The sequence below is a fragment of the Lissotriton helveticus genome, chromosome 9 (assembly GCF_964261635.1).
Source record: "Lissotriton helveticus chromosome 9, aLisHel1.1, whole genome shotgun sequence".
Classification (NCBI taxonomy): Eukaryota; Metazoa; Chordata; class Amphibia; order Caudata; family Salamandridae; genus Lissotriton; species Lissotriton helveticus.
The window spans coordinates 522,206,868-522,232,256 of NC_136070.1; the positions used below are offsets into that span (position 1 = coordinate 522,206,868).

Genomic DNA, 25,389 nt, shown 5'->3' on the forward strand with positions numbered 1-25,389 from the left:
CTGCTGAGCTGAGTGGGTCAGTGCCCATGAATACAGGAGGGATGTGGTGCCCTTGTATGTTGGATGGTCACTGGCCCTAGCCAAAAGGATGTACTGTCCCAGAGCATAGTTGGAGGAGTGACGACACCATGGAAACCTACTTCTGGATGTTGGATCAGTGCCAGGAACTTCACGTCATCTCCCCCCCCCCGTCATGGGAGAGTCCAAAAAGCCTTCCCTGCAATGAGGAGCTGCAAGGAACCTTTGGTCACTACAGGAGAACAACCACGAGGGAAGGAGATCGCGGATCGACCTTGGCCGCATGCAGTGAACTCACCTAGACCAGCTGCTGCCTATCCAATGCCTGCAGAGGGGGCTGGGCTCAGAAACTCTAAACCCTCTGAGCCTGCAGGTGCAGGTGAGACTGAATTCAGGCCAGTCGGCCACAAGTGAACTTGCTAATTGGAAAAGTGCATCCGTACTGGAACACTTTTAACTTTAGAACAGAACCAGGGTGGACTCTTGAGACTTGGACTACAAGTGGGCCATATCCTGGGTGTTGCCAATAGTGAATGATCAGTTTTGCTAGATTGAAGAGGAAGTGGGACAGGGAACCATCAAGGAAACACTAAAGTCCTGACCTCTAGGTAGTTGCTTAGTTGATAGAGAATGTCTTATTTTTCCTTTGTGGGATTAGAGGTAGAAACAAAATACTTCTGTTTTCATGAAAGTGAGTTTTTGGCTGGATAGTGATTTATTACTGCTGAGCACATTTTAATTTGTGAGCCTGTGTTCACTCCATTGTATTCACTCCTCCCACCCCTCTCCAATGGAGACATAGACTGTTCGGGCCATTCTATTCCTGAGAGTCAAGTGCTGAAGGGATACTTGGCAAGGTTGCTCAGAATCCATAATAAGTCAGGCCAGAGACATCAAGAGTAAAAAGCTTCAGCCCGCACCATTGGGGCCCAGTAACCCCTGCTTTCCCTGTGTATCTCTAAAAGAGGTTTGTTACAATCAAAGATGGATACTCGTAGGATATAAAAGAAGTAGGCTTATTAGCTTAGTTGTAGGTAACAGATATCGCCCCACCACCAGGAGCAGCATCCTGCAACTCAGCCCTTCTCACTCCAGCTGTCCAATCATCCAAGCACAAACGGTCTCAACATTCCAACCATACAATGAACTGCTCACTTACTGGCTGAACAGCAAGGAACATCAAGATTGTGGGGAGAATGCATAAGATAGCAAGTGCCCACAACACATCTCCCCCTTATGAAAACAACAGAAAATTCAGCAGGATGAAGGACGGCAAAACACACCCCACAAAACGTCCAACAAAACTATAAATACCAACCCAACGAAATGAACAGTAATGGTTAAACAAACTCTCTCTGCATAACGTCAATGCTCCAATTGGATGTAAGATGGTAAAAACACAGGCAATCAATATGTCCCACAAATGTACAGTACAAGTGTACAGGTGCCCCAGACCTTCTCTGCTCATTCATCAGGGACACATACTCTCTAACAGGACCAGCTGATTGTAACAATGGTGACGATTGAGGAAAGAACCTGCGTGTGTAATTGAAGGGAAACTGATCCTACAGTTGAAACTAAGAGGACTAACCAACAGGAAGACTAGAAGACGAAGGAATTGAAGCTGGAAGGAAACCGAACTGCCCTGGAAGCCTCACCAGTGTCCTTTTCACTGGACAGCCCACAGTCAAGAGAAGTTCTGGGCATGTATCTGTTATTTAAGTGGACTGGCAGCATCTAGGTAAATTGACAGCGTTTAAAAACGGATGCTTATTCAGTGTGACTTTTCTACCAACAATATTGAAGTTGGCTGTGTGCAGCATCTCATCGTTTTAGTATACATGCCGGTGAGGACTGAAACCGACAGACCTGATGATAAAGGGATGCAGGGAATACAGCAAGCGATGTAAGTGAACCGGAAGTGTGAGTGATTTCAGCTGCTCATGGGCTCATATACAACTTTAATTAGCTCATGGGTCATGTACAACTTTAATTGTGTAAGTTGGGAATACAGCTAGTGGAAACATTGGTGCTTCATGAACTGACAATAAGACTCAACACCAGTGAGGAGTGAACAGATGAGGCAATGAACATCTGACCTGTGTAATGTATACGTATAGCAAGTACCTGCACTTAACGGGTACATTGAGGGGTGAGTCACCTGAGTTTCACAGTGACTGGTGAGTTTTACCTGATCTGGGGGGCCAATTTATGTTGTGCGAGGCTATCAGCGCTTTAGACCCTGTGTTTAAATTTCAAACGCAATGCGTGGAGCAATGCGGGAGCATCTTAAGACTGACCAAGTACACTTAAATGCAGTGCATGGAAGCAACCGTGAGCAGCTGAAGACTCAACGTTGCCTTTTGAAATGATCTGTGCCTCACCTGTATGCACTTTGGCTCGAGTGCATGTGTTTCACAAGTTCACTGTTCTCGTGACAGCTTGCTGAAACGTTGTCCCAATAAGAGAGGATATAGATCATGCTTCGGAGGAGGCTAGTGCTGACTGCATTGTCGGCTGTTGCACTGTGATGTATGTGTGATAGTGGCATGGGCATTCCTTCCTGAATTCCAAGAGGAGCGGAGGTACCTGCATGGAGCCGTCACCAAGAACAACTTTAGAACCTGCAGTGACCAGGAAGTGAACATGGCTGATCACATGATTTCTATCTGGCATATTTAAAGGGAAAAAAAGAAGGGGAAATCATGTGTGTGTAGCTCATTCTGGGTTCTTGAAACTGTTCCAGGCAACAAGAGGAAACATGAAGCTGCACTTCCTGGATTGATGTGAGAAAAGGTGAGCGCAGGGTTTAGCGCTGTACAAGGAAGTGGCACAAATGTTATCATGGGAATGGCACCCTCTTGACTGTGAATAGTGAAAGTAACTGTCCCAGTAGACTTTCGGAAACATGGCAATGTGGAACCCAAATCACATTTCAGGTGAGAAACTGCTCACTGATGTTGAAGAACATTGTAATACCTGTCATGGTCAGGTTTTTACTGTCATGTTTTTATTGTCAATGCTAGTTTGAGTTGCGGCTTATTTAGACATTTTATGTCATTCTGAGTTTATTGGCTTATTGGGCAGGTGTGATGTGCTGTATTTCTAGAGCCCTGTTGATTTTGGTGTATGCTTTTATGCGGTTCTATGCTATAGTCACATGTGCTGAGTGACATGTTAGTGTTGTGTGATTAGTCTTCTCGGTTCTGTTGTGTATGCATAAGGGGGAGAGTGTGAGTTATCTTGATCCTGAAGTGGGACTGTGTTTTGACCATCCTTCTAAGGGGTTAAGGATAAAGAGGCAGTGCGTTAAGCCCGGAGTTGTAAAGTTGACCATCCTTCCTTAGGGGTTTAAGATGTAGGGCCAGTTTGTTAAGCCCAATGTTTTAGGGGTGTGTATTACACTCAAGTGATATAGGTCAATCCTTCCTAAGGGGTTAAGGATGTGGGGCAGTCTGTTAAGCTAAATGTTTTAGGGCGTATGTTGTTACACCCTAATGCAGTAGAGGGTAGGTGAAGGCCTTTTACTGCTTAGGTGGATGGTGAAGGGGGTAGGTGGTTATACCCCAATGCAGTAGAATGGAAGAAGCCCTGGTCCTGTTTGAGTGTTTGTGTTGTGGAGGGTAACGGTCTGGTTCTGTTTGAGTGTATGTGTTCTGGAAGGGAACAGATAGTTAGTATACCCTGATAGATGAACAGAGAAGTTTTGGGTTATCTGTACATTTGTATTGTTAATTTGTGGAACGTATTTACTGATTGTGGATTTAACCATCTTACATTCCATTGGACCTTCTACTGTCTGCATAGGGAGATGTGTTGTACTCTACTGTTGAGTACAATGCATCCTCCCTATTGATCTTCCTTAATATTCTCTTCCTTGCTGCTCTGCCAGTGTGTGAGGTCATTAGAATATTGAGAGTGTGTTTGGATGAGTTCAGTTGGAGAGGTTGGGCTGAGTAGCAAGGAAGCTGCTACTGGTGGGGCCTTACCTGTAACAGGTAATGAAGTTAAAAAATACTACATTTGTAACGTATAAGGATTCATCATCATTGTAACGAGGTTCTGACAGTGCTCATCTATGATAATAAAGAAAAAAAAGAAGTTTTGTCAAATAAAATATTTGTCTAGGATCATACAGTTTGGACAAGCATTAAAGCCGAGATTCAGCCACCAAATATGTATCTGTTTAACTCTTTCTCCCTCCCGTTTAAATCAAAGGTCACTGTTCCCCTTTTTGCTCTCGGCTCACAACAAGAAAAACCAACACAGACATAGCAAATCTTACTCAGGGCCCCATGGCCCAACTACCAAACGTGATTATGATGAAGGTCGGACTTTCCTTCGATCGCCATCCTATCGGAGATGGGACCGCCCGACAGGCTGTCGGCGGTTTCGCCATAGGCATTGGGATGCGACCGCCACCACAGCGGTCGCAATGCTTAAACTTTGTATTGCGGCGGGTGCTGTGGACTGCAGCACACACCACAGTACAAAAAGAGGACACTAAACATATCCCTGCACTACGTGGCAGGCACATGGTGCAGGGATATGTAGGGGGGCACCTATGGTGACCCCCAAAGTCCACAGATGAGGGCCAGGGGGGAAGGGGAGCCTGCTACAGGCCCACATTGTCCCTTTCCCCCAGCCTTTTCATGGCGGGTAAACCGCCATGAAACAGCCAGCAGAGAGGGACATCATAATCCCAACGGCGGTGCCTGGCAGGCACCGCCACCAATGTAGGGATTGGAGTTCCCTCCGATGGTCTGATGGGCTCCTTGAGCCCATCGGATCCGTGGCAGTCAGTCTCTCCGACCGCCATACATCCACCCGCCATCCTAATGAGGCAGGTGGGAAGCCTCATTCCAATGGTTGTGGGACTGCCATGACGGGCTGTCAGGGGCGGACCCATCGTCATCATAATTAGGCCCTAAGGATGCATTTATTTCAGGGGGTGACACACCAAACCTGAAGCTACGCCTCTGCTCTTACCTTCACAATATTCTGTTAGTCAGTATTATTGTCACAATATTTTGGCAGGTATATATTTGAATGTACATATTTGGGCAGTAATCCTACGCACACGTGAGTCTTGTAACCAGTTTTACAAATTGCCTGCACTCCGCCCCCTAATATGTTTGGAAATGTGTTGTTCTATAATATTCCTTTATGTTCATAAATGAAACAATCATATGTGACCCTTCTTAAATATTTATGCAATGCGAGGTTTTTTATTAAAACTGATTATGAAATAACAACTTTCCACTTATTAAACAAAAATACCAAATTCTTGTCGTTTCAAGAAGCAAAAGAATGTGAACACTGTTTGGTTTTGTTCCATGCCTATTTGTCAGGGGATTTAAACTTCAAGTCTTCACTGAGTAACAGCCACAGGCTTCAACCACAGAATTTAAAAGCACCTCTTCACATTTATCTAGTGCACTGTCTGTGAGTTTTATTGCTCTGTCATTGTTTTGTTGACAAATGCATTTGGTATTCTGCCTGTTACTCAACGCCATGTCGTTCAATTTTATTTTCACTCTGCAAAGCATACACCTCTGGTACAAAGCTACTGTTTTGCTTTTTGAGAGGAAATGTTTGAAGTCAAATTCTTAAATCGATCGCCTTCATCTGCCAACAAGCAGTCCTATTGTACACTCATTAAATAAATGGTGGGTTTATTAGAGGTGTTTGGATAGATATCAATATTATGGATTAAACAGTCATTTATTTTTCTGAATAATAGGTATGAGATGTATTACAGTTCTAGAGAGACCAACATTTACTAGTAAACCCCATTACCTTGTTTCATGTTTTTCACTGAAAATGCAATACTATAGCTTAACAAAGACAGAAAAAGAGCATTAATTATCTTTTCCGCATTTCCATAGGAAGCCACAAACATTTACTATAAATAATTATATTGCTCAGATCAATGAAGAGTTCCTGAACAAATTAGGCCATTAACATATAATATTCGTTATTTGTTTTTTTAATTCCCATACTCATACTTTCCTTTAAAATTCATTACATGACTACTGTCAGAAATTGTTTAAATTGTTAGCAAGCACATTATTTCCATTATACCAATTCAGAACAAAATGTACACTGCAACAGCCAAAGCAACATTGAAACGATGCATGCTGCTAGTCCTGAAGAAGACACAGTGTGAGTGGACATTGATCTAATGCTTCACTTGTGGAATATGCTGTATCACACTACATTAGGGCAAAGGGATGGCAATCTTCAACACTAACTTATGACATGGCATACGATATGTGAGAGTAATGCGGGGGAAACCTTTAGCAGATGATGGCTCAATTCTGACAATGCCACAGTGATTTGGAAATATCTGGGTAAGTGTTGCATAATTAGAAAGTACATTGGTTAGCATACTAAATTTGAACAAAATCAGAGCACACCTTGAGAAAATGCTTCAATTATGAAATATAACACAGCATAGTACATTTGCTTAAAATGTGGGTAAGCACTGATCACATTATTTAATGATGGGATACATTATAGCATACTAATTTTGGGCAAAGGTGGGTAAAACTAAACAAAAACTAAAAACTAAACAATTGATACATTTGTGATCAAGGATACGCCATGCATTCCAAATGCGGTCACATTATGGGTACACATTCCTTAAGTGGCTCAGTTGTGAAACAGAGGTGAGTATAGTCAATTTTCACACACATAATTGTAATTTGTTTTTATAAAGTACTTCATATTGCATGGCAGTTGTTTTAAAAACTGTGAATAAGGGGTGTTACCATTACGTAATATTAATCAATTTACCAGACTCAGTATGAAGGAAGGTTGAGCTGGCCTTGTCAGGAGTTGAACCTATGACCAGGAGACAGCTCCTGGTGTTTGGAGTACGTCCTTAACTCACTGATCCTTTTTGCAGACTTGCAATGTGAATAAATGGGCAAGTGGGTAAACCCTGACCAGACAGTTAAATTGTGAAATCTGATGAGAAACATCTTTTTTTCAAAAGGAGGGTAGTCCTTGAGAAAACTGTTCACTTGTGAAATATTGTACAGTCTACTAAATGTTGTGTAAAGTAGTAATCTTAAGCAAATTGCTCACTTATGAAATATAATACAAGATACTAAAATTGGACAAAAGATTGACAAAACTTGTGGAAAGCTGTCTATTTAGAAACTGTAACATGGCATAATAAATTTTCACAAATTTGCTGGTAAACATTTAGTAAATCGTTATAAAATGGAATAGAGTGCAGAATACAAAATTAGGACACCTATGATGAACTTGGCTCAATGGCTGTGTATTAAAGCTTATATGTGTGAAATACATATGTTTATCATATATTTTAGAAGAGGGGAGCATTTTTCATGGAATGTTGCTAATCATAAAAGATAACATCCGAAGTTATACATGCTCTTGATGAAGCATGACATTATTACAAATAGCAGCCGGATAAAATCAGTTCATAACACACCTATCGACTATCACTTTACAGACTCAACAAGTGTGCACATGTAAACAAACGCTCACAACTTTATTAAAAAACAAACAATCCAAAATAAAGCATGCCTTTTCTTTTAGTGCATAAAAATCACTACACAGTTGGCGGATAGCAGTGAGACAGCATCTTTTTTTCTTTGTTCTGCAAAAGTGTCATTGGAAATCACAATAACGTGTGGCCTCAAAATTCATCTTCTGAGCTGTCGGCAAGAAGCATCACTCGATCTTGCATGCTGTTAAATTCTCTCTGCTTGAGAAAGAAAAGAAGAAACAGTCTTACAGGGATGATCACAAAGAAGCCTTGAAATCTGCAGTACAAACACAAGCATATCTTATAATAATGGTTCTGAGGCATGACAAGGAGACACCTACAGTGATTAGATCAGATCCTATTAAGAGACAGGCATGGCAGGTTAAGTGTCTGAGGATAAAATCTCAATTTTCACATCATCCAAGTACCTTTCTTTTATGTCGTTTGAAGCCAAGTCTCCTCCGGCGATTCATAAATTTAATGCTGTAGAGTACTCCCAGGATGAAAAAGGCTCCAGCTATACCAATCCCCACCGGTAACAGCATCCCAGACATGTATCCAGCCTGCAAGAGAACAAGACAACCACATGAATACTAACTACAGCATGCTTGCGCTTCTTCTCCCGCCCCCATGACTGCGGAGGGCTCTTACAAATGCATAGCGTTCTATCATTGTGTGACAATTTGTTATCCCTTTGACAGGATCAGTGATCCTAAAATGGCACCCATGAATGACAAGAAGCCCTCAAGATTCAGGTGACTGTTGAAACTTAAGAGACTTCCATGTGAGTAAATATTTAATAGACTTTATAGACAAAAGGCTCATTGCTCTACGAGGTGTTGTAAATCTAGGATAAAGTAATCCTGTTCATCCTTGTCAAAGGATTTATGCATTTGACCATAACACAGAATGGCATGTGAGATAAAGCAGACAAGACGTATGGACACCGGTTCTTTCACATTGTACATTTCTACAAATCTGCATGTCCAAACACGTCACATTTACAAGCGTCCTCCCTAGAACATCGAATATAATGCATCTCTTATGTATGCATGTATGTGTATGGTTGCATTCATGTTTGTATATGATATTTGTATAGTGCAGAGTGCTATACAAGGTCAAACAGATACAAAGGGACTGAAAGGGTAGTTGGGAGTGGAAAGATTCTCTTAATACATAGTTCTTTAAAGATGTGTGTCTTAAATTCCCTCCTAAATACCACCAGAGAAACCCTTAGACCCAAAGGGACAGGGTTATTAGTTATTGTAAACAACAATGCCCATGTAGGTATCAATGTATTTTTTTTAAAGCGTTATTTTTTGTTTATATGCAAATCAACTGTGCAGCAGTAGTAACAGAATGGACACTATACAGAAGGTAAGTAAAGGAACAGTACCCAACAGTGCAGTAGTCATTCCTATATCGCCCAAGGAGGCAGTAACAAACGCGCAACAGAATAAACCAGATACACCCACCCCCCACACTCCCCAATCCGGGGACACTACCCAACAACAGGCCATTATTCGGAGAAATCACTGTTGCCACTGTTCGGACCAGCATCTGGGGTCAAGAACCTGTCACTCAGTTCCCGCCACACAAGAATGTCGTCCCCCACCTTCTCATCTCTCCTGCTGAGTTTCATGAGAACCTCTTCTGCTAGCATCTCTTCTTCCACCGCCTTATGCCAACAGTCTATCCCCAGGATGCGCTGTCCCATTCAAGTGATGGCCACCCTACACCTAGCTAGCACCAGCTGCAGGAATGTAGATGCCATCTTATGACATTTAGGCCTCCTGATGTCCATCAGTGAGTAGCAGTGTGGAGTTAGCATGGTGTGGAGTTAGCATGGCCCGTAGTGAAGTATTACCTACGAATGCGCCGAACACCCAAACTCAACATCATGTACTGCACGGCAGCCCAAGGCCAAGTGAAGGAAGACGCCCACTTGAAACCCACACCAGGGTTATTTGTCAGTTCGGGACGGAGATATCCGCTTAAGAGTCAAGGGAGTTAGATAAGTGCATTGCAAAAAGTTAGAATGGACCAGCTTGAATGGAGCATTGCCCAATGCAGTCTGCATGAGGGCACAAATGTGAGTCCAGTCTTTCCCCCCAGGTCCCCCTCCAAAGCTGCCCGGCCCACTACCGGCCCTCAACAGCATCCGCTCTGAGGGCTTTATACATATATGCTATCAGATGCCTACCTGACCCGCAGGACAGCAGGGTCCCCAAAGTGTTACTTCCAGTGCTGCCAGGAAGGTCATCCAGGTCATCCATTTGTCTGACCAACTCTGCCAAGCCATGTAGTGCAGAAAGTGACCTGGCCCCAGTGAAAACTCTACCCATGCATCTTCAAACGAGCTAAAGTCCTGCAGCCGCTCACAACCCCGATCTTTCCTTGCCTGGCAGAACATCGTTTGAGCCATCTGACGGACAGGAGCCAGTATCCACACCGGCAACTCCTGGTGAAAGGGCGTGCACCTTAGCACTACTGTGCCTAACCTCTGCCAGAGTCAAGTGGTCTGCCTAACCACGAATGGCATGCCATTCGGGCCCCAGCGCCTCCATCAATATCACTGGGAGTTGTTCACCATCAACTACCCCGCCGACATGCACTTCTCCAAGCTGTCTCCAGACTCCAGCAGGCATGTGGCGTATCCCATGTGCATAGTATAGTCATAGCGCTTGAGCTGCGGCACTTCCAGTCTATCCTCCTCACACCCAGTGGCGTAACGATAATTGAGGGGGCCCCCCTGCCAGGTACAAGGAGGGGCCCCCTCCGGACTCTATTAGGAGCTCTCAGGCCGAAGTGCAGTGCTGAGGGGGCCCCTTGAGCTTGAGGGCCCCCCCGCACTGCGGGGGATGCGTGGGCCTGTGTTACGCCCCCGCTCACACCATTTAGTTAGGGTGGCCAAGGCCACTCTGCTTATTTACCCAGCCCAAATGAGAGAAACAAGGATCATGTCAGCTGTCTGAAGACTCTGATAGGCAGAGGGCAGAGAGAGTTCTGAATGACATATAAACAGCACAGTAGGAGCATCATTTTAGAGATAGCTATCCTACCCATCAGTGACAATGGGAGGGTGTTCTAGAAGGCGACCAAGGCACATAGAGAATCCATCACCATCCCCATATTAAGGCACATTTGTTGGGCCCTGTAATATGTAACCATAATCCCAAAGTACCGAAAGTGTTCCAGCTCCCGGTGCAGACCAATGTCTGCAAGGCTCTACACTGGGGCAGCCAAAGGGAACAACAGGGGCTTACCTCGGTTGACCCACAGCCCCGACAGGGTTCCCAAATTTGTCCAGTAAGCGCAACAAAATCACGGAGTCCCGGCGGGAGCTAAGGTAAAACAGAGGGTGGGCCACTTATAAGGAGACGATGTGCCTAACGTCGCCCAACTGTATGCCCCAGTCCCTCAGTTCCCACATAGTCCACACCACCAAACGCTCCATCACAAGCGCAAAAAGGAGCGGGATGGGGGGCAACATTACTGTGTGCCCCTCTCCAGTACCCAGCTCTCCGAGCGACAGTGCCCCACCCATACTCTGGGGCTAGGTTTAGTGTAAAGCAGACAAATCCAGAAGTCCCCTTCTCTCATGGTGGCCGGCAATACCCCGGTCTCCCAAGCCTCAAGGAGAACCTCGAGCAACCCCTGCATGATTGCTGGGGAGAATTCCTGAAAAAGGAGCCACTGGGAACCCTTCCCCTCCGGGAGCCTTGGCCCTCGGTAGCATATGCAACACTGTGCATAATTCCTCCAGCTAGGGTGACCAGGCGTCCCCGTTTTGCCAGGACGGTCCCTATTTTTAACACGCTGTCCCAGCAGATGTCAAAAAATGTAGCTCATGTCCCGGTTTTTAGAGTGGGTCGACTAAAAACGGTGGGAAGTGTTTTCTATATTTTACAAAGCAGGGATAGTTAGCAGTTGTTTCAAGAAAGCAATTTAATTAACAGGCAGGCTACTGGGTATAAACAGAGCATTTTAATTAGGTTCTTACTGCCTGTTCTGTAATTCTCTGCTGAGGAGCGCTCTCATCGCTTGAAGTAAAATGGTAGTCCTTCTTCCATTTTTGTGAAATGTCCCCATTTTTGGCTTTAAAATTCTGGTCCAGCTCGATGGTGAAGTCTAGGTCCTCGGTCGCGGCGTTCCCAATCCCTGGGTATCCCCAAGCCTCCCTTGACTCTTAAGCGGATATCTCCGTCCCGTCTTGTGCGACCTGAGGGTCGGCCCTGTACACACTCTCCAGATGTTCGCAAAAGGCAGACACAATGCCCGCTCTGGATGTCACATTCGCGCCATCAGAAGTCGCCAGGTGTGTTGTGGGAGATGGCGTGCCTTCCCTGCGCAGAATCCAAGCCAGCAGCTAGCTTGCCCAGCTTTTCTCCCTCCTTATGCATTTGCTGCCTGTATTGCCCTAGCGTGTATTTATCTAACCTGTCCCATATGTACACTATGCCCCATCTCACATCCGTTTTCTCTCTGTGTGTTTCAGGGTCCTTTGGGTCCCTTGCCTGCAGCAAAAGCCAGATCCGATTACTCTTACTTGAGATCAGCCTGAAGCTGATGCCTCACTCTGCAAGTGAGACCCATATGTGTTCACCATTGCAGCCCCTTCAGCACATCCCACTCTGGGGCCCTACGACCTGTAGTGCCCTAGTTAAAATCCATATAGTTGTTCAAAGGGTTTCCCTTCCCACTGGCTCTGTAAGTATTTCTGTCAGCAGCCTCCATGCAGTGTACTCCAAGTATCCACAAGGCCCAGATTATCCATAACTGCCCTAAGTGTAGCAGTCATGTGGGGTTTAGTGCCCTCCCTGGGATGCACCCTGTCAAGGCCCCCGTCAATCTCGCAACTAAATCCCCCCAGCCAGAAAATGGGCATATCCACCTCCAGCACGACAAGATCCTACATCGCGGGGAAAAAATCTGGGTTGTCTATAATCGGGGCATACGTGTTAAGCACAGATACTGGCTTCCCGTCCAGGGTGCCCTTGAGCAAAACATATCTGCCTTCCACATCGGCCTCGAGGATGTTAAAGAGAACAGTGTGCCTGGGGCTACCCAGATAAACAACCCCCTGGCATACATAGAGTAAGAAGAATGGAAAATCTTCTGGGCAAGGTGTCTAATAGACACCGCCACCATATTAAACTCTTTTCTGCCCGGTCGACTTTTAGACCGGGCAGAAAAGCCGCGGACGGTCTTTCCGTCTGCCGCGGTCCCCCCCGCCATAGTAATATGGTGGGGGAAATGGGTGGCAGGCAGGGATGGATCTCGGGCGGATCGCCTCCGCCAAGTGGGCAGTGGCGATCCGCCCGAGATCCTAACGGGCCCTTTAGTCTGTATTATCAACAGCCTGGTAATGAAACTTGTAATTCCAAGAGATACCATTTACCGGACTGATCCGTATCGCATGGGGTAAGAAAAACAGCCTCCTTACAAGTTGAACCCGGAGGGCTTGGTTCACAAACTGCATTTGTAGTATGTTAAGTAGTACTACAGTATTGCTGGTTACCTACTACAAAATGCAATTCACAAACCTACAAGTTTAAATCTCCAGCTCCACCTCTCCTGTCTTTTTTATGGGGAGGTCTTCACACATGTAAGTGTATTACTTAGAGGTAAATGTGGAAGAGACTAGGAGAGTGGCTGAAAAAAAGGGGTATGCTTACTACTAAATGGGAGGAGACAACACAGGCGGAAGGAGGCTTTTAAGGAGGGATAGGAAATGTTATAAGGGAGGGATATGCACTCACCCACAAAACAGTGAGTGCATTGTTGTCCACAAACTGCACTTCCAAAGCTACTACATCCAAAAAGGAGACACAGTGGCAGTAAATGTTCTCCAGACCAGAGCCTGAGTAAGTCCAGCACCAAACATGACCAACCACTGGTTCTGCAACATCCTCCCATAGAAAATAATGATAAATTAACTTCAATAATTACAATTAGTTATAAATATAAATATATTTACTGTAATTGCAAAAAAGTATATACAAATAAAATATTTATTAATGTATTTTAACATATTTAATAATCTTTTTTGAATTTTGACATAATGTAATATTATTATTTTATTAAAATCTAATTGCATTATTTTTAATTAATTATATACATCACTTTTAATATTAAAAAATGTTTTTCATTAGGTGTTTTTTTCAATTTAAACTTTAACAAAATAATTTAAAGTGAAGTTAAACATTTAATATAAAAGCATTTTTAATTCAAATTAATTTATAAAAATAAAGTCTATATTTAAAATTAAATGAAATTAAATTAAGAGAAATAAATAGATCCAAATATGTTTAGCAATTGTTCTTAAGTTTTTATTTTTTTATTTTTTTACTTTTCCATAAGCTTTACCATGGGGGGATCTTGCCACCAGGGCAAAGATCTCCTTGTGGCACAGCATGGGGAAATTGTTATAAGTTTATTACCATGAAGATAAAAATGATTAAAAATATTTTTATAATAAATATAATTATAATTTAAATGTATATGTGTATTTTAATTGTAGAAGAAAATAAACAGACATGCATAACTAACTACATTTTTTATAAAAATTTAATTTTTTAAAGAATTTCTAACAAAAATGTCCCATCTAAACTAGATTTTTCATATTTATGTATTATACATTAAAAATTACATACATTTATTATAGAATTAATTTAAAATATTGCAATTATTTTTCCGAATGAACGTGACAGTTCATTTAAATTTAAAGTCATTAATTTCTTTATATTTATATTTTTTAACATAAAATTATTTTTTTTAAACCCTCCCATGCTCAGCTCGTCATGAGCCACAGTTGCGCTGTGCTCATGACGAGCTGAGCTCGTCATGACCACCGTGGCGCTCACACGTGGGGATAATTCCCCTGCTGTGCTGAACGTTCCACAAAAATGGGTGTGGTCATGACGAGCTCAGCTCGTCATGAGCACAGCGCCACTGTGCTGCATGACGAGCTGAGCTCGTCAATTCAATTCAATTTTATTTATTATGTTTTGGCTCTCAACAGAGGGCCACATAAAATATACAGAAATACAGTACAAAGCAATACAAATGCTGGCAAATGTCCGCCCAAAAGGGACCTAAATTACATACAGACTAACTTACACACCACAGCAATAGAAAATTGGCATGTCAAAAGAGGATCTCCATGGATTATTAATAAATAGCTAAAAAAACCTTTAAAAAAGTTAAAAATGTGGAAGCAGAACATTTCATTGGGGGGACAATAAAGTGCAAGAAAAAAGTCTTTCAGGGTTAAAATGCCGAGACGGAGACAAATAACTTTTATCCATCTAGAGCGCAATTTACATAGTGCCGGGCAAATCAGTAGAACATGCGTACAATCCTGAATATTCAGATTACATAGATTACACAAAGAGGTGGAACCATACCATTTAGATAACAGGAGATTTAAAGGTATTAAATCGTAGCGTAGCAGGAACCAAAATCTACGTATGCCGTGTGGGAGGGACCATCGCACATAAGGTTGTGGCTGCTTCATCAGATAAGTGTCAAGAAAGATATCTACATTCCTTTTCCCATGAATTAATTTTTTATCCGATTGAAAGCAGAGGTCCCAGGAGGCTGTTTTTAAAACACGTTTTAACTGTGTAGGGGAATACACAAAAAGAATAGTTTCATCTAATTCAGTCATGAGCACCAGGTCGCTGTACGCGCCCACCTCCCCCCAGCACAGCGGGGGAATTACCCTCGGCAGCGAAGGGGTTAAAGTTAAAATCATTTGATTTAGTTTACCATTATTCCCTGGGGTTCAATTTTAGGTTCCTAACTACCTATTTTCTGTGGGAGGATTTTGCAGTATCAGTGTTTGGCCATGAGGGTTGTTTGACTTCCTATTGCTCATTTTTGCCAGTAGTAACTTTAAATTTGGCCCCACCCCTTTTCGGGAAGTGGAGACATGTGGAGAAAAATCAGGGGAATTAGATTTGAGGCATTAAATTTCCCTGCTTACTCCTCATTTCTAATCTGATTTTTTACCAAGCATTGCAGCTGCTTTGCGTAGATGGAGTCCCCAGGGAAAAGAGGTCTGGGGTCACCAGGTTACAGCATAACTCATAATCTTGATGGGCCCTGGAACTCCTATTAGCTTGCCCATTTGAGACTCTGAATACTTGAAATGTTCGACCAAGTCTTGCTCTGCCAAATTATGCATTCCTTGATCATTCAAAGCAAGACATAGTGATCAGACAAATAAAGAGTGTACCCCTCAAGAATGTCCAAATTACAGCAAATAGCCTTCAATCCCGCGAAATACAGGCTTAGAGGTGAGAATAAAGCCCATGCACTGAGAAATCCCCAGGAAAAACCACTATCCTCTGAGAATGACATCCACGCCATAACTATAGGGTACTCTGAATCAAAAGGCACCCACTTGGAGAAAAAAAAGCTGGAATCAACTGCCAAGTCAAAGCTTTTCTGATCACTTTGATGATTGAATGTCTAGTAATAGGTCTTCCAACAAGACATAACAAGAGAGACCAGTGACTAGAGGTGAAGATAGACCAATAGCACCATTACCATATACACTGCCAAGTTCCCCGGGCGTGCACATATTTGCATATGGCCACAGAATAGAGCCATTGGAAAAAATTGAAACTGATCACTCACTCTGGACCATTGATACTCAAAGTATCACCTAAGGTCCGGCTACGGCCCACTTGACCTTTACCTGCGGCCCACTTGTCAACAGGAGAGCAGGGCCTCTGTTTAATCAAGTCAGCACTAACAATAACAATATGTTAAATAAACAGGCAAGCATTTATTTAAAGGTTAATTGGTGTAAAAAAAAATGAAAATAACTAGGGAGTACTGCACCGCTTAACTTTAGAAATACTTTAATTTTTAAACACATCTTGCAGCAAAAGTGTACAAATATGACGGTCTCTTCAAAATCCAAAACGAGAATTTAATTAATATGCAGAAGCTTTTCACCTTGGTAAAATTGATTTCACTTTGTTCAATTCAGCCACTAGATAGATGTATATGCTGCGCTTCCCCAACACCCACCTTACTGCCATTTCCCGCCACCGCACCCTGTCGTCAACCACCACCCAACTGGCATCAATTCGGCCCTCTGGCACATCACACAACAAACATTATGGCCCCAGGGAAAATGTTTTCGAGTACCCATGTTACAAACATCCACAGATGTGTTGTGAATTTATCTCAAATTTATAGAGATTCAGTCAAAGAGGCAGTTCACAAAACACCTTTGAATTGAGTGGACTGGTCTGCATCATATAAACTTTAGAGTCTGCATGCCTGACACTACAAAATCTGTGACAGATAATATCCTCATGATTGGCTGACAAGTCATGCTGGAAAGTAAAATATCACATACGGTGCTTGAGACCATCCCCATATAAATTGTTTAATTCGTCCCAAAATCTCTTTTGTTTTGGGGAAGAAAGACACTCTTTTAGGGGAACATAGAGATAACCCGCTTATTCTCAGAGATGGGCTGTGACCCAGATACAGAGGTCTGGTTGGTCTAGTGGGCCAACTTCATAGTGCAGACCACTTCCTTTTCCCCTGCTTTCCTCAGCTTCATTACTTCCTAAATATGGAGCTCATCTGTGTCCTTGTCCTTTTTTAAAATAAAAACAGGAGTCCCCAGAACCCTCAGCAGTATTTCTTTTAACTGGTGAAGGAGGTATTTTGGTGTGGTTCAGTGGGTGGCACCAACAATTAAGCTGTGCCATTAACGTTTACTTTGGCTGGAAGACGCTGCACAGAACAGTCCACCTATCCCACTACAATGTCTTCACTATCCAGCCTGCCTGTGTTTGCCAGACCATGTGGATGACTCAACCAGAGGAACAAAGTATCTCTAGCATCTTTTTCTTCCTTGAAAAATAGAAGCAACCTAACATTCTTCATTAACAACCTTACATTTGTCTTTAAGCATGGAACCACATAGTTTAGATCTTGGGCAAGGAAGAGAGATAAAAATTAAGGGCCTGACAACGATGCGGTGGGAGCGCCACCGTCAGGCCATCTGTGGCGGTCCCACTGCCATCGGTCCCTGCAGGACCGCCCGCCGCATTAGGATGGCAGGCAGATGGTGGGCTGGCAGAGAGACCATCCGCCACGCATCCGACGGGCTCAAGGAGCTCGTCAGTTTGTTGAAGGGACTGCAATCTCTACAGTAGTAGCAGGGCCTGCTCAGGCACCGCAGTAGGGATTACAACAATGCCCCTTTCACCCCGGCCATTTCATGGCGGTTAACACGCCATGAAAAAGCAGGTGGAAAGGGATTAAAACAATATCCCTTTCCCCCGGCCATTTCATGGCGGTTAACACACCATGAAAAGGCAGGTGGGAAGAGACTTTCGGGGCCCCTAGCAGGACCCCACTGGCCTTCCGCTATGGGCCCTGGGGAACATTCCTGCACCAGGTGGCAAGGCACCACATGGTGCCTGCCACATAGTGCAGGGATGTTTTAAATGGTTTTTTTATTGAGGCGTGTACTGCAGCTCGCAGCCCACGCTGCAATACGAAATATACACATTGTGGCAGCCGTGAAGGCGGTTGCATAGTAATACGGCCAGTGGAACCTCCAACTCCTAGTCGGGCGGTCCTGCTTCTGCGTCGGTGCTGACATCCTAATAAGGCCCTAAACTCTTGAATATTTCCACTTTCCATATATAGAACTTGATGACAAGCAGCAAAGACTGCATCTGATACCAATGATAAAGCCCTCAGACCATGAAAGGCAATGTCAGGAATGATATGCACATTTTCAATCATCTCCAGATTTAAAAAAGAGTCCTTTGTTTCCAGTATTGCCCAAAAAAATATTTGGATGATCTACAGGTCTTTACATAGTAATTACATTGCAAGGGCTGTTTATGTCTCAGACATAACACAAACTGTATTGCTGAGTAAGTTTGCTTCAGTGAAGCATAAATCATGGTATAACCAAGAACCCTCCTTCAAAGAACCGAGAAATTGCCGGTCAGATTCAAGTGCAGAGGATGAATCTAGAAAATCTCATGGAACTGTAGTCATTGTTTCACTAAACCCATTTTCTACCTGACGCTGCTGTAAGGTCTCCACAGATAAATGACACTAACCTGACAGGAGCAAGTCACATTCTATATGTTTGCAATGTATGTTGGCTATGATAGTGAAAGAGAGAGAGAGTGAGAGAGCAAAAGAGTGAAAATAGGGAAGTGTGAAAAGAGAAAGAAACATATATAAAGAGAGAATGAGTTTCCCAAACCACTTACAATTCATTCATATGGACATCACTACTTCCATGTGCTTCAAATGGTCAATTAATCTAACTACATCTTATAATTCATTCATTCATTCATTTGCTTATGTGATGTATACAAATCTGCTTGTTACCCAGGCCCCTCATAGTGATGGAACTAAAAACAAATGCATAGCACAGAAAGTATTGACAACAATAAGGATGGTGTCCATCCAGATGCTGAGTGTATACCTACTCAGATACTCTTCCAACAGTCTTAATGACAAGATTAAGTTTACTGACAGTTTGGTTTTCAGGAGTTTCCTGAACTGGATGTAACAGTCTTCTTCTTCTGTGTGTAGTCGAAGGGTGAGGTGGTTACAAAATTTCAGTCAACAGCCCCCCCCCCCCCAATTCTACCACAAAGCTTTATCTTCTTGTAGAAACATTAATGAGTGAAGAGGGCTGAGCACAGTGTTGGGCCAAATTTAGAAGGTAGCCAGGAGCTGTGTCCCAATATACTTTTCACATAATGCACAGTGTTTTGAACCTGACACATGGTCATCCAGATAGCTGGGTTAAATACACCAGAACAGACCCAATAGGGGAAACCACCTACTTGTCAAAGTGTTTAACTCAACCAGACCAAATCCCACAAAAATCTCATTGCTCTTATTTCTGACCTCATACACCCCTGACCTCCCAGACAGATTTTTTATAGGGGGGCGCGATGTATACACCTCACCCAGGGTTGCTGACACCAATGCCATAACTGTTGTAGTGTAAACAGGTATGAGGTTGCATCACTCCTGCTTCCTGTATAAGACGTCACTAGGAATTGTGCAAGCCTGTATCTCTGTTTGTGAAAGTATGGTAAATAACTGGCTGTAGGCATGAGGAAGCAACACCCCGAGGGATACGAAATTGGGCCTACATCCTGTCTCACCCATCTGGATTAGTAGTCCTAAAAGTTTTGCACCATCCTGAGTTGCTCACTTACTGCACTGTAGGAATATGATATGTCTGGGGTCCCATCAACTCACTGAACTCCCTCCCATTCAAATGACATTAGAGGCTGCAAAAATAGTGTGAGGCCCACAGAGGTCTTGGGAATCTAACTGCTGGTGCCTCGTACCGACCTACTGCTCATCTGTTCAACCCTTGGTCAAAGAGAATACTGACTCTTGACGCTGAGAGCTGAATCCAATAAATGGTTGACCCAGCAAAGATCAAACTTACCATCCCCTATAAACTGGTGTGGTGACATGGCCCAAGACCAGCCTTCCACATCTGTCTCAACACCCTAGAGGGACAAAATGACAACAAATTATCCCTTGACCCGTACACACACAGCCACACCTCGTAGGGGGCTCAACTAGATAACCATAAATCTGTTACTCACAACAGACTTAGCCTGTACACATTAGCCCAATTGACTTACAGAGTTCTTCTCCCTGTGACATAAATATGGGACCTAGCCTCCTGCTACATGTTACACTCATTCTGCCAGGGGAAAGCGCCATACAGGTTTACTCAAAAATCTTTTTAAAGGGTACATGTAAGTAGTAGCTCGTCGTAAAAGATGCTTATCGAGAATTTTAGGATTTTATTGGTGACCTTGCAGGCATTCCTCTAGAGAAGCAAATACTTCACTGCTTATTTTGGCCAAAAATATATTTTTCACTTAAATTGAGAAGATGTGGCCTAACGGCTAGAACAGTCGACCTTGAAGCTGGGGAACCGGGTTGGAGTCTCAGCAGAGGCGCTCAACATCCTGTGATTCTGGGCAAATCACTTAGGGGCCGATTAGGATGGCGGACGGACTTGCGTCCGTCCGCCACCCCTGAGTAGGAGGGACCGTCCGCATGGGCAGCGGCGGTCCCTCCATGGCAATTAGGATGTGACCGCCAGGGTGGCGGTCACATCCTCTATTTTTTACATTGCGGCGGGTGCAGCTTCAAGCTGCACCCGCCGCAATGTTAAAAATGCATGTGTTGCATTTACATGCACAAAGCGGCAGGCACCGCACGGTGCCTGCTGCTTTGTGTACGCAAATGCAGGGGGGTACCATAGGTACCCCCCATGTGCACCCCCCACCCCCCATTCACCCAGGGGGCCCGCAACGGGCCCCCAAAGTGAATGTCCGTATGCTTTTCCATGGCGGAAAAGCCGCCGTGGAAAAGCATATTTACACCAACATCATAATATGGCGGACGGTGTCTCATAGACACCGCCTGCCATGTTATAGCTTTTCCGCCGCGGTCGGAAGCCGACCGCGGCGTAAAAGCGGCGGACGGAATTCCAGACCCACCAGCCATCCTAATTTGGCGGTGGGTCTTTGGAGTCTCCGCCGCGGTTTTTCCGCATCCTCCAGGCCGGCGGACACTTCCGCCGGCCCGGAGGATGCGGAAAAACCGCCATCCTAATCGGCCCCTTAATCTCCACGTGCCTAACAAAATGATTGTGTCCATCTGTAACACAACTGGTCCTCATTTGAAGCACTCTGATACCTTCGGGTCGAGTTTGCGTTCTATAAAACACCAACAAAAAAAGTAGAAAAAGGTAAAGTCTAAATTATTTTGAAGTCACACACATTTCTTTGGCTACTACTATGTGTAGTTCCCTCAGAGACTCTTGCCCTTTATACAATGGCTCCCAAAACGTCCGGAGATAGCACATGCATGATTCAGATACGCCCCTATTTGAGACTTCCCTGTGGAATAGCATTTGGGTTGTTGTGCTTCTCTTTGGGTGCAAGGGCTGAAGTAAAATTTGGTAGATTTGGTACCAAATACAAGTCTCCATGATTTTGTAGGAGTATAAGGAAATGACACTCCCAATATGCTGTCATTTCCATGCATTGGAAAAGCCTGAATCAGGAGTACTACAAACACGATCACTTGACACTAACCAAACAACACAACATTTTCAAATAAGGCGCATTCCACTCTTTTACATTCATTGGCCTCAGTTGTAGTTCTTTGTCTTCACCCACCTTCCCTAGTTGATTGGTCAATACCAGGGATGAAAGTTGTTTGCATTCCCTGAACCTCCTGATTGGTCCTCATTCTAGTTTAAGCAGTGCCGGCTTAATCAGCACGCCATGTTTCCTGCCATTCTGGCCTATAACTGCTTTGTGATGTCTTCCAACAACCGATGCACTAACTAAACACTCGATGGAACCTCGACATGTACAGACGTTTCCAAAGACTCGAAAGCTCCAGCACCCACCATGGTCAACTATGATTAACTATGATCCTACGGGTCAAAACCCGTTCCAGAGCCCTGCGATAGATATCTTTTCTGTGCGGTTCAGATGAGTCCGGCCTGAGAAATTATCCAGCTTAGCATTGGAACATTCTTGAGCATGGTGATTTCTCTTTAGGATTTGGAGCCTCCTACTATTGGTTCTTCATTATATCATAGGCCGTGTGTTGGACCACGGACATAGGTGGGACTATGACATTACCTTGAGTCCAGCGAGGACATTAATGCTGGCATATCTATAATATGAACAGCAGTATTTTCTATGATCATGAACACAGGCTAATTTCTCTGAAGATCATTCTGTCCATACCAATGCAAATCAAGCACATTTGAAATAAAGACACAAAGACTGCAACCAATTACTTTTTGTTTTTCTACCTGTATACTTTAGATCATTTTGAATGCTAATATTGCCTCTCATCCTGACTTCTTACAAGTTTCTATGTGTGGTCAAGTGGCAGCTTGACCATTTGAGGTGCGCAATATCTACACTTTAAGAGACTAGCCTAGATAGTGCCTTTTATCTATTGGATCCTCTTATTTTTATATTTACCACTTAAGCCAATGTCAGGCATAGCTCAAACCACGTGAAACAAATTCCCCTGGATTATAGACTGAGAGATAGGTTGAAGCATGTCCATATCTAAAACATCAATGTCTGCAGGCCAAGGTTATGGATCTTTAAACCAAACACCTGGCCACCAAATCCCTGCAAACCACCAAGTATCACCACAAAAAAGGAAACGGCTTGGATGGTGGCCATTTTTAAGTGACGCAAAAAAAAACACTTGAAATCATTGCCTTTCACCTTGAAGGCTTTCATAAAGATTGATAAACTGTTTCTCTTCACCCCGCCGAGAAACGGGGCTCAGTATGTATGTAATATGCATATGGTATTTCTATACTGTGAATCTACCCAAAAGGCAGGAGAGCGCTATACATGGTCAAAGTCCAGGGTAAAGTCAAAGGCATGTAGAATGTTAATGGATTTTGATGTAGTTTACTTTAAAGAGTCTTCAACTCTTTCCTAACTTGGACCACCACTGGGGGGGTCCAGATGGATACAGGGCTGTTGTTCTAAATCCTTGGTGCATAGAGGGAAAAGGCCTGTTGGCCTCTATTTTACTTTTTTTTTGCATCTTACTGTACAGGCCTCAAGGAACTCCGTAGGATTCGTAATCTGAAGCAGTGGATATCAGCAACCCGTTGCATGGTATCTGGTGGGCCGAGACCGCCCCAGCAGAGATTGGATTGGGGGCAGGTTTAGCACTGTCATAACCTGAGGCCAGGAGTGGGGGGGTAGAACCTATCACCGGTATGTCCTTTTTTGGATCACTGTCCTATTCTGTGTCCCTATGTTCATCAACATGATTCAACAAAGATAACTGAAGTTGGACCATCAGACAGGAGCCTTAGGGCCATATGTATCAACAACCTGATTTGCGATTCTCAAATAGCGATTTTTTAGAAATCGCTATTTGAGAATCGCAAATAGGGATGTATGTACAAAATCGCAATTTTTTTGCGATTTCTTAGTATTCCTTAATTGCGATTAGCAAATTACGAATCCCAATTAAGGAATACTGTCGCATTCATTTCTATGGGCCAGGGGGCCCATAGGAATGAATGGGAAGTAATTCTCAATTTGCGATTCGCAATTTGAGAATCTCAAATTGAGAACAATTTCAAGGGTGCAGGGGTGTCCAAAGGACACCCTGTTGCACCCCTGAAATAAGCATGGCTACACATGTGGCTGACATACATGCCCTAAGGGCATGTATGTGCTCCACATTGCACTTTGAGAAATGCAAAAAAGTGCATTTTTCAAGGAATTTGCAAATTACCACCAACTTGAAGTTGGTGGTAATTTGCAATTCCTAAAGGCGAAATTGCATTTTTTTTAAGCTTCTTACATTGCATTTAAGGAATCGCAAAATTTGCGATTCCCTAAATGCAATCGCAAAATAAGGAATCCCAAATTTTGTGAATCCTTATTTTGCACGCAGATTTCTTTGATACATTCCATTTAGCACTAATGTGTTCGCCAACGCCGAAATTCTGCGAATTTCGGCATTTGCGAAAGCATCAGTGCTTGATACATATGGCCCTTAATGTTTTGTTTATTCTTCGCAATTGTGTCTTTTCAGTTGTCTGTTGCCGCAGGAGTCATTTCCACTTTGGGATCGATAAAAGTAAGAATTTAGATATTGGTCTAAGAGCGCACGATAATGGAAAATCCTTCTTTCCAGGCATTCATCGGACAATAAACTTGTGCATGTCTAACTCGACCTTTAGTAACTCTCTGCGAAAAGGCAAGCTCTATTTTGTGAAGCTCCATATTTGAAATCTATCTGAAAGCTGATCGATAAACATGATTGCAGTGGAATTGGACTGCTTGCACTTTCGGCAGTTTTTACGTTTCTTGACAATGAATATCAATCCAGGGAGAGGGAATTGTTTTTTCCCAAATTTCGAGACCGCTGGTGAAATAAATGTTTGTAAAAGTGGTTCATTAATTCTTTAGCTCGGTGGATGAAGAGAGAATTGTGTTTATTAGATGTGACATTTTGATTCAGGCCCTGCTTTCTTCAGACATGGGATTCAAATAATTGTTTTGATTTCTTAATTTTTGTAAACCTCCACATTTTTTATGTAGATAGATCGGACAGGTCAGCTTAGGTATAAGATTGTTGTCTGTGATGTCTTATGGTCCTTCTTCAAGTAAAATATTGATACACTTCTAGTAGATATCCCACTGTGGCGCCCATCCCTTGATCAGAATCCCCAGACATGGTCTTTGGACCCTACAATTCTGGAGTTTTGCACTGAAGCATGAATATTCGAACAAGCCTCTCTCGTTCCTGACATCCAAAATGTCCGGGTGCTCACCATGGACTCTACCATGCCTTGAACCTCTCACTTGATAAGTCATCGACATCTCTCTCTCTTTATAGTTAAATACCCATGAATGGCTTCCATGCAATTATCACACCCCTTAAAACCCTAATGCGAACACACAGATCATGACACACCTCCAGAACCAAAAGGGGCTACCGCTCGAGCGAAATGTTCTCCAAGCATTTTGCACTATAGGCAGCACTTTCTGCTGCTGAAGGTGACAATAAATGTGCCGCCCCAAGGGGAGAGAGTGGAAAATAATGTTCCGGTACCCAATGAGTCCTTTATTTCTGAGAACAAGGGAAAGAAGCAACGAGTGTGCCTGACTCACCACAGCACTTTTACAAACTACTAGATAATTAGAATATGGGCCACAGTAATAAGGATACGCTTCTGATAGCCATGTGGAAATTAGTTTATTGGGAATAAATACTATCAGTTAGAGTCT

General features: G+C 43.4%; 1 protein-coding gene across 3 annotated transcripts in view; it reads right to left on the reverse strand.

Moving 5' to 3' along the window:
- Positions 1 to 5,632: 5,632 nt before the first annotated feature.
- The window catches only part of ARMH4 (armadillo like helical domain containing 4), a 607,261-nt gene continuing 587,504 nt past the window's right edge, over positions 5,633 to 25,389 (reverse strand). For 2 of the 3 annotated variants that reach the window (XM_078660369.1, XM_078660371.1), the window contains exons 6-7: positions 7,969 to 8,103; positions 5,633 to 7,759 (exon numbers count right to left, since the gene is read on the reverse strand). In XM_078660369.1, the coding sequence (XP_078516495.1) occupies positions 7,691 to 7,759; positions 7,969 to 8,103 (204 nt within the window). In that variant the 3' untranslated portion in view covers positions 5,633 to 7,690. The remainder of the gene's footprint in view (positions 7,760 to 7,968; positions 8,104 to 25,389) is intronic. The other variant, XM_078660370.1, reaches the window with a different exon arrangement.